The following is a 17,682-nucleotide window of genomic DNA, read 5'->3' as shown; positions in this document are numbered from 1 at the left end:
AGGTTTTCTTTTATTTTGTCCCTCCTTTCCTCTTCCCTCCTTTCCAGTTATGTCTTATTTGTTGTTGTTTGTCCTCTAGGAAAGCCTGTTATCTGCATGTTTTGTCTTCTGGTTACATCTTCCATGTCTCTGATATTTTTACTTACAATGTCTGTTTGATCTTTCAGAACGCGAATAGATTTTTAGCAATGACTATACCTTTTTTCATCTTGTCCATTGAAATTTTAATTTCAGAAATCAAATAGCTTTAAAAGGCTTTTCTTGTCTTCTAATTATATCTTCTTGAAAGTCCCATTACCTTTCCCCCTTTACTTTCTTCTGTCTTTTTCTTTTTTTAATCACTAGATATAACGATTATTATTTTGATGTTTATTTTCCAGTATTTAAAAATGCATATATTTTTATAAAATTGGAATTGTGGAAGGCTACTGTTATAATTTAAACTTTCTACAATAACGTATTTAATGACTACAGTAAACTATGTAGCATTTCACATTGGATGGAATTGGTGGAATTCCATTTAATTCTCTATTGTTTTATGCAGAATATATAATTCTGACAATTGACAATCATCTTTGTATAAAAATTTTAGGCACTTAAAGCTTCTGAGAACACAGTCTATAAACTTTTTTTTTAAATTATACTTTAAGTTCTAGGGTACATGTGCACAAGGTACAGGTTTGTTACATATGTATACATGTGCCATGTTGGTGTGCTGCACCCATTAACTCATCATTTACATTAGATATTTCTCCTAATGCTATCCCTCCCTGCTTCCCCGACCTCACGGCAGGCCCCGGTGTGTGATGTTCCCCATTCTGTCTCCAAGTGTTTTCATTGTTCAGTTCCCACCTATAAGTGAGAACATGCGGTGTTTGGTTTTCTGTCCTCACGATAGTTTGCTCAGAATGATGGTTTCCAGCTTCATCCATGTCCCTACAAAGGACATGAACTCATCCTTTTTTATAGCTGCATAATATTCCATGGTGTATATGTGCCACATTTTCTTTTTTCTTTTTTTTTTTTTTTGAGACGGAGCCTCGCTCTGCCGCCCAGGCTGGAGTGCAGTGGCCGGATCTCAGCTCACTGCAAGCTCCGCCCCCCGGGTTCCCACCATTCTCCTGCCTCAGCCTCCCCAGTAGCTGGGACTACAGGCGCCCGCCACCTCGCCCGGCTAGTTTTTTTTTTGTATTTTTTAGTAGAGACGGGGTTTCACCATGTTAGCCAGGATGGTCTCGATCTCCCGACCTCGTGATCCGCCCGTCTCGGCCTCCCAAAGTGCTGGGATTACAGGCTTGAGCCACCGCGCCCGGCCCCACATTTTCTTAATACAGTCTGTCATTGATGGACATTTGGGTTGGTTCCAAGTCTGCTATTGTGAATACTGCCGCAATAAACATATGTGTGCATGTGTCTTTATAGCAGCATTATTTATAATCCTTTGGGTATATATCCAGTAATGGGATGGCTGGGTCAAATGGTATTTCTAGTTCTAGATCCTTGAGGAATCGCCACACTGTCTTCCACAATGGTTGAACTAGTTTACAGTCCCACCAACAGCAATGGCAACAAAAGCCAAAATTGACAAATGGGATCTAATTAAACTAAAGAGCTTCTGCACAGCAAAAGAAACTACCATCAGAGTGAACAGGCAACCTACAGAATGGGAGAAAAATTTTGCAATCTACCCATCTAATAAAGTGCTAATATCCAGAATCTACAAAGAACTCAAACAAATTTACAAGAAAAAAATCAAACAACCCCATCAAAAAGTGGGTGAAGGATATGAACAGACACTTTGCAAAAGAAGACATTTATGCAGCCAACAGACACATGAAAAAATGCTCATCATCACTGGCCGTCAGAAAAGAGCAAATCAAAACCACAGTGAGATACCATCTATGCCAGTTAGAATGGCAATCATTAAAAAGTCAGGAAACAACAGGTGCTGGAGAGGATGTGGAGAAATAGGAACACTCTTCTGTCTTTTTCACAGACACTATTTGTTGTGGTTATTCATCTTGGTCTCCCTCATTCAAGTGGCGGAGACCCCCTACATGGGTTGTAATTTTTCTTTGTCTTTTGATGGGTTCCTATTTATCAGGCAGGCTAAGAGCACTCTGGAGCAGTGGCAAAACATCAAGTAGTGGAAGACAGGTGTGTGGGGGGTGTGTGTGTGTGTGTGTGTGTGTGTGTGTCAGTCATAGTGGTTGGCTATAAGCCATCAAACTGGGACCCATCAGCTGAGGTATGGGAAGGAGGCTTGGTTCTCAAGAACAGTTTGGCTCACCAGCAGACCTTTGAGGTCTGCTGGGGTTGGTAGGATTAGACAGTTCTTCCAAGCATCAACCCCAGTGCCTTCCTAAGTAGAACCAACTTAGATTTCTGGCTAGGGTGCTTTAGGGAACTGTAAAATCTGTGGTTTACCCAGGTGGGTCCTTTAGCTCTGACATAGGGAATTTGAGAGTGTTGTTCTTAGCAGTTTTGATAGAGCTTTGACCTCATTCTCAAACTGTAGTTCTCCCAGTAAAGTAGCATGTTAGAGCCAGGTTCTAGAGCTAGTCTGGTTTTTAATCCTGGCTCTGTATGCATATTCTTGACTAAGTTACTTAGCCTGTGGTTTCCAATGACCTTGTCTCTAAAATGAGGAAAATAATACCTTCTTCCTTGACTTGCTATGAGAGTTAAATAAGTGTCATATTTTTGAGAAGATACAGTGCTGTTAGAACAGTGCCTACTACATGCAAATAGTATTTAGCTGTTATTCTTATCTCTAACTCAGAGGGCTGCTCTGAGAATTAAATGAGTTAGCATACGTAAAGTATAATATGTGCCAATAGATGTTATTGTTACTGGTTTTATTATTTTATATGATTATGACTTAGGTAATGTTGAACTATGACACAAAAATATTAATGAAGCCTCCCTTTATCTTTTAAACTTAGAATTTCCCCCAGATTAGAGAATTTTTTTTCAAAAATTACACAAGTTTAAAGTTGGGAGGCTAAGTGAGTTATAAACAGTGTTTCTGCTACAGCCACGTAACGGGGCTGCCTTGGCTGGCAAAAAGTAGTATGCACCATCTTCAGTTAGTATAGGTTAAATACACCTATGCACTGGAAATTTTGCAGCAAATTTTGGCACCTACTGTGCTATTATTTGAACATTTACTATTGTATTTTAAAAAGCCCTTTTTATTTGGGGAAAAAAGTATTCTCTAAGTATTCTTTTGGTTGTGGTACATTAAGGCCAGGGCAGAAATGCTCCCCAAATGAGTAACTTGAAGCAGAAGTTAGATGTGATAAACATTATTAAAATAGCTCAGCAACTGCCATGGTAATAAGCTATGCTGTTATTAATTTAGGAGAGAGCATTTTCGCAAATAATGTAGATAATAATGCAGTATGTTTTTCCATCAAATAAAGCAGCATTAAGGCAGTTGCAGATTTGTGTGCCATAAAAGAGCATCCCTCTGCTTTCCTGTGATTCCTGTGGGGAAATGAGTACTGGATTGTGAAATGCCTTAAGGAATGCATCCTTTACACAGAATGCTCACTTTGGTCATTGTGCTACTGCAGGAAAGGTGAGAAGAAAAGCAGGTCAGGAATATATCTTGTGAATGTCATTTTCTTGTGGCCTTTTCACTTCTACCCCAACCCCAGTGCCCATTGGTTTTCCAGTCCTGATCTGGCAACATCTTTCCTCTTGTAGCTTCTCTGACTCTTGTCATATTCTCTCTTGTGTGATCCCAAGCTTTTTGAATTGTCTCTGCATCTAGCATCCTGACGTAAACCAGCTCATAATTATGAATTTCGTACATACTGTCCACTGACCAGGCAAGATGTGAACACTCTGAAGTCTCTGTGGCCTATAATCTCATGACCCTTTCTTTCAACCTTTCGGGAAACTTGAGATCACTTACCTTTGGCCCCTCATGGTGGGGGCACCAGCTCAGACACATTCATGGGTTGGGGAGTTCCCTTAAATGAATGAAGTAGCAGAGTTTTTAGACCACGGGGAGTGGAAGACACCTGTAAGCTGGAGGGCCCATTTCCCACTTAGCAGGGAAGCTGCAGGGATATTCCTGCTGATTTTTGCCATGTGCTTTGGGCTGCTGGAAGAGGCGGAATGTCACATTTCCTGATCTTTCCATCACTACGTCAGCCACTGAATAAACAGTGGGCTTCTGTTTGTGACCTCTGTGTGAAATATGTCAGTGGAAATAAATAATGAGAAAGTAGCTTGTTTCGTCCATACTCTCCTTCAGCCTCTCTATCTCTAGAGCTTTTCTCTCTCATGTGGGATAACTTAAGTTCCCAGGCTATTCTTGGAGAATTGGAAACAGGCTGTTAGCAGGAGGACATTAGCCAACCCCCTGCCCCACTGTTACTGCAATTTTAAAGAATTACCCTTTTGTAGAACACTTTAGTGATAACAAAAGTAAGAATAGTTATAAATGTTAAAATGACTTTAGTGAAATGCTTCTTGGGTCACTTTAGAGGGCTTTTGTGTTAAGGGGGAAAGTTATAATGTGTCATAAAACCCATACTTTCAGCAGAATCCTGGGTTATGTTGTATGATGGAATGCAGATGACTGCTAGAGAGTGGGTCCCAGCCTTCTCCTTCCTCTTTTCTCACACAGCTTTCTTCCTTCACTGGTCCCTGAAAAAAGGAAGAAAGGACTGAGAGAGTTGGGCAGGGTGAAAAGAAGGGAGCAAGATGCAGGGTGACCAAGGGAGTTCTATTGGATGGAAGAATGAGCAAGGCCTGGAACTTCTAAGGTGCCTTGAATAGGAGAGGATGAGTGATTTCATTTAACTTTTGAAATAATTTCAAGCTTACAGAAGAGCTGTAGGAATAATACAAACAGGCCAGGCATGGTGGCTCAAGCCTGTAATCCCAGCACTTTGGGAGGCTGAGACGGGCGGATCACGAGGTCAGGATATCGAGACCATCCTAGCTAACACGGTGAAACCCCGTCTCTACTAAAAAATACCAAAAAACACTAGCCAGGCGAGGTGGCGGGCACCTGTAGTCCCAGCTACTCAGGAGGCTGAGGGAGGAGAATGGCATAAACCCAGGAGGCAGAGCTTGCAGTGAGCTGAGATCCGGCCACTGCACTCCAGCCTGGGTGACAGAGCGAGACTCTTTCTCAAAAAAAAAAAAAAAAAAAAAAACAATAATACAAACAACTCTTTATATCCTTCACTCACAGATGCAGTTGCTAACATTTTACCACATAGGCTTTATTATGATTTTTTTTCTCTTATTGAACTACTTGTGAATAAGTTGAAAACACGAGACTAGTTAGGCTTTAATGCCTAATACCCCAAAAGGATCCTCTACTACATAATCATGTCACAACTATTCAACATCAGGGAATGAGGCAAAGCACACTCATCTAATCCACAGACTCCAGGCAAATGTTGGTTGTCCTTTAGAGCAAAATAATCCAATCTAGAATTATTTATTGCATTTTCTTACGTTTTAAGTCTACTTCAGTGTAGAACAGTTACTTGATACTTTGATAACCATACTGTTTTTGAAGAAAATAGGCCCAGTATTTTGCACAATGTTCCTCATTTTTGGCTTACCTGATACTTCTTCATTATTAATTTCATCTTATCTGTTTTTTAGCAGGAAAAACTTGGAAGTGATGCTATATTTTTTGTTGTTGTTGGTTCATCCTTTTGGGTGTAAATTCTATTCTGTCTTTGACCTTCACATACTCATTTTAGCATCCACTGATGATTCTTGACCAAATCAGTTGTACTTGTGATGGTAGTTTTCTTATTCTATCATTCCTTCTACATTTATTAGCTGGCATTTTATTGTAAGGACACATTTCTCTTCTTTTTATTTATTCACACATGTATTTATATTCACTTGGACTCATGGATTTTTCTCATAGGTGTTGTAATCTGATACTATCATTTATTTTTTTTGTTCAGAATGTCCCAGATTTGATTAGTGAGAGTCCTGTCAAGCTGGCTCCTAGCTTTCGAAATGTTCTTTTGAAATGCCTCCATCATTATTTGAACACTGTTTTCATTTTTGGTGCAGTAAGTTATTTCAGGCCTTGTACTTTCCTGTCTCAGCCTTGGAATTAGTGTATTTTCCAAGGAGTGGAGAATATTTAGAAACCAAAGATGTGGGTACCAGGTGTGGTCATTGCTATTGAGGTGTTGTTGCTCTGTTTCCTATAACAAGCTAATGTGACAATACCCAGGGACATGCTTCATGGTAACCCATAAACAAGGGTTGAAGGAAGGGTTACAGTATAGGGAGATTGAGGGGGAGTATGAAATAGCATTTAACTGGAAATTCTTGAAGTTTTTCTATGTAACATATATATGTTACCTGTCTCGAAACGGGTAGGAAGACAGGAATTACTAATGTTTGGTATCTGCTTTAACTCTTCTTTGTGAGAGTCCATATTTCTTGGCTGAGAACATTTGAGTCTTAATCTGCTTATCTGTGGTTGTGTAGTTCTGTAACAAACTACCCAACATTTAGTGGCTTGAAACAACAGTTATTATATCTTATGACTTGTAGGTCAGGACAGTGAGCAAGGCTTTGCGGGCAACTTCTCTCCATGTGTTGTTGACTGTGAACACTCGTTGGTATTGATTAGGCTAGTTGGAGCGAACTGGAGGGCCAAAAATGTGTTCATTCACAGGCCTGGTGTCTTAGCAGGGCGTCTGAAAGGTTGGGCTTGAGTCCCACTTCTTATGTAGTCTCAAGGTCTCTCTATGTGGTTTTTCCAGTAGAGTAGTTAGACTTCTTTCATGGTGACTCAGGGATCCTAGACAGTGATGAAACTCAAGAATATTCTTTAAATTGGTCTTGAAAATAACTCTCTACTCTGGGAATTCTGATTTCTATTGCCAAAGAATGCCATTACACTTTATTTAATCTCTGACCTTCCTTGTGGACTGCTTGTTTTTTTTCTTTTGGTTTTATTTTGTTACTGATGGATTTTTGCGAACTCCTAACAAAATTGGTAGGAAAAAAGAGAAGGCAAGTGCTTGGTTAGTGCAATTATGCTGCATTGATTAATTTCTAGAGTTTTAGTTAGCCATCCCCGTGACCTGTGGGCAAGTCACTCATCTCTCAGATCTGAGTTTCCTCATCTATAAAAGGAGGAAGGACTGGCTTTCCAGGTATTTAAGAATCAGAATTGCCTATTTTGCAATATATGTCATCAAGGACATTCCTTTGTTTTTTAGTATAGTAGAGTGATTTTCAAGCTTTTAAGTCTTAGGATCTCCTTACACTCTAAAATTATTGAGAACCTGGAAGAACTTTTGTTCATGTGAGTTATCTCTGTATCTGTTTACCATTATTATAAATCAAAGTGGAGAGATTTTTAATATCATCCAAAAAACCCATTTAAAAAATTACTTGTCAACAAAAATAGTTTTATATTTTCACAAAAAAAGATGTATTGTCCAAAACATAACAATTTTAGAAGAATGACCTTATTTTTACATTTTGGCAACTCTGATATCTAGCTTAACAGAACGTAGCTGGATTGTCATGTCTACTTTATGCATCATCTGTTGTGATATGTCTTGTGACCTCTAGAAAACTCTATAATTGTGAGAGAAGGGCAAATGACAGATAACAAACTAATAACATTAGGATTATAGATCTGACTTCATGGACCATCAAAAGGGTCTCTAGGCCCTCCAGGCTTCAAGAATCACTGCTGTATTAGAAGGAGCTCAGGATTTTAAGTTAGATGTTTCTGGGTTGGAGTCCTGCCTTTTCCCTTTCTTTCTGTGTTACTCTAGCCAAACTGCTATTCTTTCCCAACCTTTGTGAGCTTATTTATAAAGCAGGAATAAAAAATGACAAGTTTGCATAGCTCTTGTAGAGATTAAATGAAATAAAGTACAGGAAATCATCTAGTGTGGTTCTTTTTATATAGATGATCAAGATAATTTACTGTCATTTCTTTCTTTTGCTATAATTTGAAATATTACAGAGATGAGTGAAGGAAAACATAAAGCATATAACAAGTTTAGAGAGAAAAAATGATGTGGTAGGTTGTCAACAAAGATGGCCACCTGTGATTCTTCCAGTCACTCACTATATGTTCATGTCATTCCTCCTATCAAGAGATGGGATCTGTTTTTGCTCCCTTTCCATCTGCACTGACCCAGTGACTTGCATTGATCAATAGAGTGTAGCAAGAGTGATGCTGTGCCAGATCTAGGCCTTCAGAAACTTGGCAGCTTCTGCTGTTTGTCTCTTGGAGCCCTAAGTCACCATGTCATGAAGTCAGATTACCTTGCTGGAGAGAGAGAGGCTTTAGAGGGTGAGTGGCCCAGCCAGCTTCCAGCCATTCCAGCCATCTCAGGTGAGGTGTCAATATGTGAATGAAGCCATCCTGGGTTCTTCAGCCAGGATGGACCTCTCCAGCCAACACCAGATGGAGCTGATACCAGCTGTCTCTTCTGAGCCCTGGCTAAATTTTAGGATTATGGGCAACTTGTTGCTTTAAGCCACTGAGTTTTGAAGTTATTTGTTATAAAGCAGTAGATGGCTGAGAAAAGCTCATCGATGTGAATAAACTTTTATATATGAAAAATATAAATATTAATAGCACCTAGAAAAATACGTTTTACTCATTTTTTAATGATTAAATGAGGATTTTCCTCATCTGGAGGGTGAGGGTAACTCTTAGACAGAAACAATAGGGGTCGGACAGTGGGGGTGAACAGTGCCTCCCCTAGGAAGGAATTACCTTTGGTACCTGAAGAATGTCTCCTCCATGTCCCGACTTTGCCTTATCATAATGGCCTAAGCTAAAAAAGTTAACGTAATTTTAAGTTTTCCCAGAGAACTGGGAATGTATTGTGGTCAAAATACTAAATGAAGATAAAGTGAATTTTTAAAGGCATAACATTATAAGAATTTTTTGCAGGGTTCATTTCCCCTTTGTGAAAGAGTAAGCTGTTTGTCTCAGATGTAATAGTTATCATTCTGTGCAGCTGGCAGAAACCTGCCTTTCTGGTTTGTAATGTCATGTTAATCTGTGAAGGTGTTATTACTCATTTGAAATATTCTTTGTTCTGGTTGAAAGCCTTGCTGATGGTATTTTCAAATAAACTTGTCCTACTTGTGAGTCTTTCTCTAAGTTTATAATCCTTCGGTAGCTCTATTCTTTCTGGAATGTTGCTAGTATGTCAGTAATGAAAGTAATCTATCTCATTTGCTGAGAGTTAAGTGGAATACAATTCACAATCCAGAAATATGTCATAGGCATTTACTCTCATTTTAAAAGTAAATTAATATATTGTTACATTGAGATGAAGTTTTGCTGATTAGTTATAAAAAAATCAGGTGCTCCCTTTATTTTTATTTTCTTCTTAACTGTCTCATATCAAGTCTTCTTTATTTTTTTGATGATGGAAAATCAAATTTCTGTCAGATTTCTTTTATTGCATAAAATTTGCATGCAAGTTTTAGGTATAAAAAGGTAATATGGCTTCCTCAGTTTTTGGTGTTTTATCCATTTTAAAAATAAGACATTTATTCCTTATGCTACCTTTAGAATATATTGAGTCTATTGGAATTATATGTCACTGAAACAAATGTGTATTTTAAAATTAAAAGTAAACTGAATCTCTCTGTATCAGGTGATATAACAAAATACATGGATCTGGTCAGCTTTTTCTTTAATTTCATAAGTCTGATTGGTCAAGAAAAATGGAAATCTTCATAGGAAACAGGAAGAAAGGTTTAATTTATTAATTTATAGACCACCATGTTTTTGCCCCTTGGTATTAATTCAGTGAACTTTTAGGCAGCTCTTACTGAGAATGAGTTATTGGACTGCGTAGAAAGTAAGTGGTGTGTGATACTCAGCATGTGCTTTCCAAATGTCTAAACATAAGTAGGAAAGTTAACAGAAGGAATAAATGACCATCTTAAGAGTGCAAGAGTGTAAGTATCAGAGACAAAAATAAGAGACTTGGTAGGTTTGATGGAGGGAGAGGTCATAATGAGGTTGAGAGAATTTGGACAGGCTTTATGAAGAAGGTGGCATTTTAACTGGATCTTAAAGGATAAGAAGGATTTTGACTATGACATAGAGCAGGAAAGATATCCCGGGGAGACCTCCTGAAACCTGAAATGGGAAGCATTTCTTTCAGGTTTCCAGATATCCCTCGCTGATATTTCGGGTGTTACCCAGTTCATTCTCTCAAACATCTCATTAGTGGAGGTCCATTATTATCTAAGACAAAATTTTAATTTATTGATTGATTTCAGAAAGTCCTTGGGCATGTTATAGTTGTACTTTATTTTGTGTTATCTCGTGAATTCCCCATTTTGGCAGAGATTTCTTCTGGAAATGGTCCGAAGAAAACTGGAATGGGACTAAATATCATTTTTATATCTTTTTTTTTTTTTTTGAGATGGAGTCTTGCTCTGTCTCCCAGGCTGGAGTGTAGTGTTGCGATCTCCGCTCACTGCAACCTCCGCCTCCCGGGTTCAAGCAGTTCTCCTGTCTCAGCCTCCCGAGTAACTGGGACCACAGGCTTCTGCCATCACGCTCGGCTAATTTTTTTTTTTTTTTTTGGAGACAGGGTTTCACATCGTTGGTGAGGCAGGTGTGGAACTCCTGACCTCAGGTGATCCACCCGCCTCGGCCTCCCAAAGTGCTGGGATTACAGGCATGAGCCACCACGCCTGACTGACTTTCATATCTTTTCCTTTGCAAAGTATTGAAAGAGGTAAGGTTAACAATCAAGGTTTCATTAAATTTCTAATGAAACTAGCCACCTGACTTAGAAATGAAGCCCCTTTTCAGCATGTTAAGGAATGGGGGTGCGTAACTTCCACATTGGTATATAATGGCCTGTAATAATAGTTTGGTCTACCTGTTCAAAAGGCTTAGGAATAATTCAGATTAAAAATACTTTTTTGGAGGGTTGGGAATTATGAATTGTTTATGTGTAAACATAGAATTAATAGTTCATCACCATGCTCCTCTATGCATTCCTTACCTAACACTTCTTGGTGCATGAACCAAATTGACAAACAAACTGCCTCCAAAGCAAAAAAAGGAAATGACTAATTTCTACCTGGTTGCCTTTTCTTTTCAATAATTTTTTATGCAAGTAATATGTGTGCCTGGTTGCTAGTCAAAGGCACAAAAGGAATTTTTTTTTCTTTTTGTTTGAGATGGAATCTCGCTCTGTCACCCAGGCTGCAGTGCAATGGCATGATCTCAGCTCACTGCAACCTCCTCCTCCCGGGTTCAAGTGATTCTCCTGCCTCAGCTTGCCGAGTAGCTGGGATTACAGGTGCGTGCCACTATGCCCAGCTAAGTTTTTTTTTATTTTTAGTAGAGACAGGGTTTCACCATGTTAGCCAGGATGGTCTCGATCTCCTGACCTCGTGATGCACCCGCCTCGGTCTCCCAGAGTGCTGGGAATTCATAGGCGTGAGCCACTGCGCCCGACCTGCAAAAGAACTTTTGATGATAACCAAATCTCTCCCTGTCTCACTTTCTCAAGAAAGTTTTCAGTCACTTTTTAGAAGTTTCTTAGTCACTTCATAGCCCGAGGGCTTCTCAGGGGTTCTAACAGGCTGGTCAAAGACTTCCCGTATCACATCACTTTGCATTATATTCTGGAATTCTGAAAGATATTCATCCTCCTTTCTTCTGGCATTTATTAGTGTACTTTTCCCATTTTCTAGAGAGTAAGCATTTGCTGGTATTAGGCAATTAATAAATAAATATTTCAATGAATGAAGTTATGTGTTTCATAATATCCTTTTTTCCTGTAAAAAATCCTAGAACTGGCCCCTTCCTGGACAAATATACTTTAATCATACTTTGGTTCTTATGTCAGTTCTCTGTCAGTTCTTAATTTTTTTATTCAAAGATGATTTCTTCTGGACTTGAAGACTTTACACCTGAACTGTAAAATATTGGCCCATAGGCAGTCTTTACAAAGTACCCATAAGAAGAATGAAATTATCCGTAAGTATAAGGGCAGGAGGCATAACAATGGAATACTGATTGGGCAAAGGGTTATTGGAAGAAGTCAGTTAGGGCAGAATGGACAGAAGTGTGAGCTGGTGATACATACCTCCACCCCAGTAGCTAATTTACCTCTGGCATCCATCCTCTCTAAGTCTTATCATATTACAGTATGACAGGTAAAAAGTTAAGAGGTTTTCATGGGCGTGTTTGCTTGAAGTAGTGACAGAAATACAGCATTTCTGAGACTCTCCTGGCCCTGCTCCAGGTGCCTGTGTAGACACACCTGCACTATACAGAAAGCTATAGAGGGAATCATGAGACGTCATATTTTTTTAAGGTCAGCACTGGATTTGTTGCATAACATTGGATGCTTTCTTTGTGTCCTCTCTGTAGAGGGTAACAAAAGATGCTAAAGGATAATATTTGCAAAGCATTTGTAGCACCAGATTCTATATAAATGCAGAATTGTCACAAAAGATTGGCATGTTCTGGTAGTTTTGGAATGATTGTTTTGGAAAATTTTCAGATTTGATGATTTCTTCCTCTGCATGAAATTTTAGAATTTCTATATACTTTCTAAACTCCTGAGCTGGTTTTCTGAGCTTGCTTTTGTGTATAATCTTTGTGATTAGAGTGTTAGATCCTTTTTATGCTTTATAAATCTGTTATCTTTATTTGAAAATCCTAACATTTCTACTGGACATAGAAGCACAAATATAGTTTGATTAAAGACAGACTTGATTTACGTATTTTTAAAATCTGTACCATTTCATTGTCATACGTAATTTCAGGCATAATTGTTTCCTCTTTGTTCACGAATGACTTCTTGTTTACCTGTTTGGGATAGAAGAATTAGGTGGAGTTGTGTGACTCTACCTTCTCTAGTTATTCCATCTGTTTCTGTCTGTGCCTAGATGGGAGAAAGGATCCATAAGTGAGATTAGATCAAAATGGAAGACTATCTTCATATGCCAGCATTCCAGAAATATTTTGAATTAAGGGGAAAGGTGTGTGTGCACTTTCTATAGTAACCTGGAAAGTGAGAAAGTTTGATCCAAAATTTTAGATCAAAGAGACAGAGTCTCACTCTGTTGCCCAGGCTGGGGTGCAGCAGTGCGATCTGGTCTCAATGGACCAGAAATGATAAGAAAAATTCCTGAAAGGCTAATGGGAAACAATTGAAGGTGAAAACCACTGCCCAAAACATGAGCAAAAGAACTATGAAAGGTTGTAGTGATAGATTGAGTATTCCAAGCTTAGTGGTTGTGGATAGATGAGAATCATAGAAAGCTCTGGGTAACCATTAGTGTGATGTCTATAGAGCCTGTGAGATACTCAGTATCTTTCCAGTAAATTCTTTTCATAGTTACATTGGACAGAATTTACTTTAAGAATCCTTTCTTGATGTACTTACACCAGGGATGCACTTAAAAAAGGATAAGCTTTTTGTATTCATCATGATATTTTTAGTATACAGTTGGATCCAATTTTCTGTACTGTTACTCACAAGTTTTACTTGTGATACTGGCCTGCCTCTTGAGCCAAACATACATATTCAGAAAATGAAGGTGGTAGATTGCCTGAATGTTCCTATTTTGTACCTCAAGAATGCTGTAGCCGGGTGTGGTGGTGCATGCCTGTAGTCCCAGCTACTCAGGAGGCTGAGGCAGAAGGATTACTTGGAGGTTGCAGTGAGCCAAGATCACACCACTGCATTCCAGCCTGGGCGACAGAGTGAGACCCTGTCTCGGGAAAAAGATAGGAATGCTGGAAAATCTGGCTCAGGAATCAGTCATTTCTACTGCTTCTCACAGCTGATTCCATCTTTGGATGTCTTTGCTATTGGATACTCCCTTACTATTGGGAGCCACTCCGTGAATTAATCCTAAACTCTTGCTCAGAAGTCAAAGTCCTTGGCTGAAACCACAGATCATATGCCTGTGACCTGGCTGTCGGTTATTCTGGGAGCCTGATTCCTGCCTCCACCAAGACTCACATAGGGGAATTGTTTGCACATTGGCAGAGGGTTTGATATGTACCCAGAACAAAAAGGACTAAAGTGGGAATTTCTCTAAGAAGGTTTGGCATTAGAAACTCTTTTAATGTAACCCACAGCTGAAAGGACAAACATCATATACTCATCTTTTATTCCCAAAAAGAAGTTGATAAAACTATTAGTCATTGATTAAAGGCCAAAACAGAATAAGACCAAAAAAGCAGAATTGAAGGAACCATCTGTTTGATTAAGGATATGCGTTAGGGCCATACACCAGCTATTATACTTAGTGGTGAAATTTTAGAAGCAATTCCATTATAGCCAGGAAGACGACAGGGTGCATGTTCTCAAAACTACTAGTTATTCTTTTATTGAGGTCCCAGCCAATGCAGTAAGAAAAGAAGAAATAAATGTGGAGGAGCATTTTGAAAAAGCATTTTGAAAAGTGATTATCTGAGAAGACTCCATAGACAAACTAACAAGAATTTAGCAAGATGGCTGGGAATAAGACCGATAGGGAAAATTAGTTGGCTTTCCAATGCATTAGCAATAGCCAGTCAGAAAGTAGAACAGCAATAAAACTAAAATACCTAAGAATCCGCCTGTGTTATTTTCTATTGCTGCATAACAGATTATCACAAGCATAGTGGTTTAAATGTACCGCCGTTTATTATTTCACAGTTCTGTAGGCCAGAAGTCCAGGATGTCATGGCTGACTTCCCTGCAGCGTCCTACCAGGCTGAAATCAAGGTGTTAGTCAGCTGTTGTCCTTATTTGAGGGCAATGGGGAAGAATCAACTTCCAAACCCTTGTCAGTTGTTGGCAGAATCCCGCTTTTGTGGTTGTAGGACTGAGGTTCCCATCTCTTTGCTGGCTGTTAGCTGGGGGTTCCCCTCAGGTCCTGAGGCTATTCCCATTCTTCTCAGCCCCTCCGTCTTTCAAGTGACAGGGACGTGTGGAACCCTTCTCATGGTTTGAATATAGTTGACTTTCCCCCTCCTTTTCCCTTCTGCTGGAGAAAGTGTTATGCTTTTTAGAGCCCATGTGATTAGGTCTACTTCAGTGATCTCCCTATCTTACTGTCAACTGTGCATAACTAGCATAACACTATCATAGGGGTGCTATTCTCATTGTGCAGTTTCCAGAAGTCAGGGCAGGACATCTTTGGGGGTGGGAGGGCATTTGGTAAATTTGCCTGCCACAAAGTCTAAATAGAATTTTGTAAAACCGACATAAAAAGTGTAAAATATCCTCGAAGGATATAAAAGACAACCATAGAGGTTTCGCTCTGTAAATATCATAGTATCTACACCTCCCCCTACCACATCATCTGGTCTGTCAGTTACATTTAAATGCAGTTAAACCCCCAGCACAATCATTTATTCAATTGGGTAGCTGGTTCTAAACGTTCTTGAGTGGAGAAAAATGTTTAAGAACTGGTAAAGATAGTTTTGAAAAAGAAAAATGGATATCAAACAAATTAAACTACATATATTAAAATCTTGGGGGTATTGGTTCTGGAATAACCCATGAGATAGAATACTGGGGATTCATTTAATAGATGATAAAGTTGTTTCAAATCAACAGGGAAATGATAGCTTTTTTGGGAAATGGTGGTGCAGTTGTCTATCCATTTGGAAGCAAAGTTAGACCCTTATCCCAAGAACAGCAATAATTTCCACATGAAATGAAGAGCTAAGTATAAGTAAAATTCTACAAGTATTTAGAAGTACTTAGGAGAATTTGCTCATAAACTTTGGGTTATGGAATGCCTAACTCAAAGGTTAGGAAATGCAGTTGGCTAGTAAGCACATGAAAGAGTGCTTGCTTTTATTAACGTCAGGAAAATGTAAATTAAAACAATTCCTTTATTCCCCTCTTTTTTTGCTCAATCAGATTGGAAAAACATTTTTGCAATCCAAATGTTGGCAAGGGTGCAGGGAAAACATATACTCTCATCGAATGAATTGTAATGGTCTTTTTGGCAGTGCCTACTGTAATTATGAGTATACATATCCTTCAGATGAATAATTTCACTTCAAGATTTTTACCCCAGAGAAATACACAGGTACATGAGCACAGAGACATTTACAGACCACTATGGCATTGTGATTATTGCAGAAAATGTCCAATAACCTAAAGATTCATCATGGAAGGGCTTTTTGTTTATAAATTATTTAATGGATTTTGAAAAAGGAACCAGTTAAAGTTAGCCAAAGTAATTTAGAGGAAAACAGAATACCTATGGAATTTGTAACAAGAACTTTCTTCTCCTGGTGTGTACTTTTATAACCTCATATTGCCCATTTTATAATAAATTTAATAAAAACATTTTCCTCATGCTAACAATCCATTTTCTAAAAGCAGTGCAGTATTAAGTGCTCACCATACATGGATAAACGCATCCTGGTAATTTTCTGAGGGCAGATGAAACTGAACAAAAGCCCTCCTTTATTACCATAATGGGAGACTTGTTGTGGGATTTCTTTTATTATCTTGTTATACCAGCCAGAGATGGGGCAAGAGAAAGGAAGAGGCTGTATCTATACCTATACTATAAAAATGGATTATTTTCTAAACTTGTGTGGTGTGTGGAGTAGTGCTTGCTGATGAAGTGTTTCTTACATGTGTGAATATTTGATTTTTAGTACGTTAGATGATAAGAATCTTAATTTAAAGAATCTGTATATGTAGTAGGTGGGGAGAGAAGAGATTAGCTTTTTAGGTAGTTATCAGTATTTAAAAAGCAGCCAAAAGAAAAGTTTTGTGTCTGTGCTTATGTGAAAGAGATAAAGTGAAATATCTTCACAAGGGCTTTTGAGGACATTAGCTTTAGTAGCTTTAATCTATGGGTTTATTATTTGAGGAGTGAAGATAAAAGCTTTGACTATTGTTAATTTTATATATCTTCTGTATTCATTGTGAGAGTAATGCTATAGGTAAAAATTGCTTTTAAAAATGAAAGAATGGTGGAATTTTTAACCAAAGTGTTTTTTTGATGCATTTATTAGATGTTCTTCATATAAAAGATTATCTTTATTAAAAGAATTTTGTCCTGAAGATAATTTATAATCCGAGAAGCAAGAAACTTATATTAATTTAAAACCCACTATGATTTCAAAAGTATTTTCCAAAGCAGTTTCTATAATACACTTTGCTTTAAATCACATTTTTCTTCATAATTGAGGCACAACTTACAGAGGGAACCATGGTCTAATACAATTGCTGCTATTGTGAATGAAACTAACAAAAGATGAGAACCATGATTGTGTCCTATTTAGGAGCAAAAAGGCAGCTGAAAAATATAAAACTGAATTATTTTTGCAGAAGTCAACGAAAGGTTCCATTGTCCTTGACCACGTATTCCATCACGTAAACCTTGTGGAGATAGATTATTTTGGGCTACGTTACTGTGACAGAAGCCATCAGACGGTGAGTACGGTGACTCTGTTAAATTTTTCTGGTTATAAATTTCACTCTATCTCTGGCTTTTCTTGATACGGTTTTAGGTGGTTAGGTTCTTTGTCACTGAAAAAGACTGAAAATCTCAAACATGTTTTCCCCTGATAATTTCTTTGCATTTTTTCCTCTTCTGCCAAAAGTCTATAGAGTTGCTGGATTCACAGCTTCTGTACATGTGTCGTCCTCTTTGCAGATGGCATATGTGGTTTCCAGATTTGCA

At 38.4% G+C, this 17,682-nt stretch overlaps 1 protein-coding gene across 2 annotated transcripts in view; it reads left to right on the top strand.

Annotated features, from left to right (window-relative positions):
* EPB41L4A (erythrocyte membrane protein band 4.1 like 4A) overlaps positions 1-17,682 on the top strand; it is a 264,990-nt gene that overhangs the window by 101,689 nt on the left and 145,619 nt on the right. For both annotated transcript variants that reach the window (XM_078005099.1, XM_001101426.5), the window contains one exon: positions 17,328-17,432. In XM_078005099.1, the coding sequence (XP_077861225.1) occupies positions 17,328-17,432 (105 nt within the window). The remainder of the gene's footprint in view (positions 1-17,327; positions 17,433-17,682) is intronic.

Source organism: Macaca mulatta, chromosome 6, assembly GCF_049350105.2.
Source record: "Macaca mulatta isolate MMU2019108-1 chromosome 6, T2T-MMU8v2.0, whole genome shotgun sequence".
In the NCBI taxonomy this organism is placed as follows: domain Eukaryota; kingdom Metazoa; phylum Chordata; class Mammalia; order Primates; family Cercopithecidae; genus Macaca; species Macaca mulatta.
This window is presented reverse-complemented; position numbering and strand designations above follow the sequence as displayed.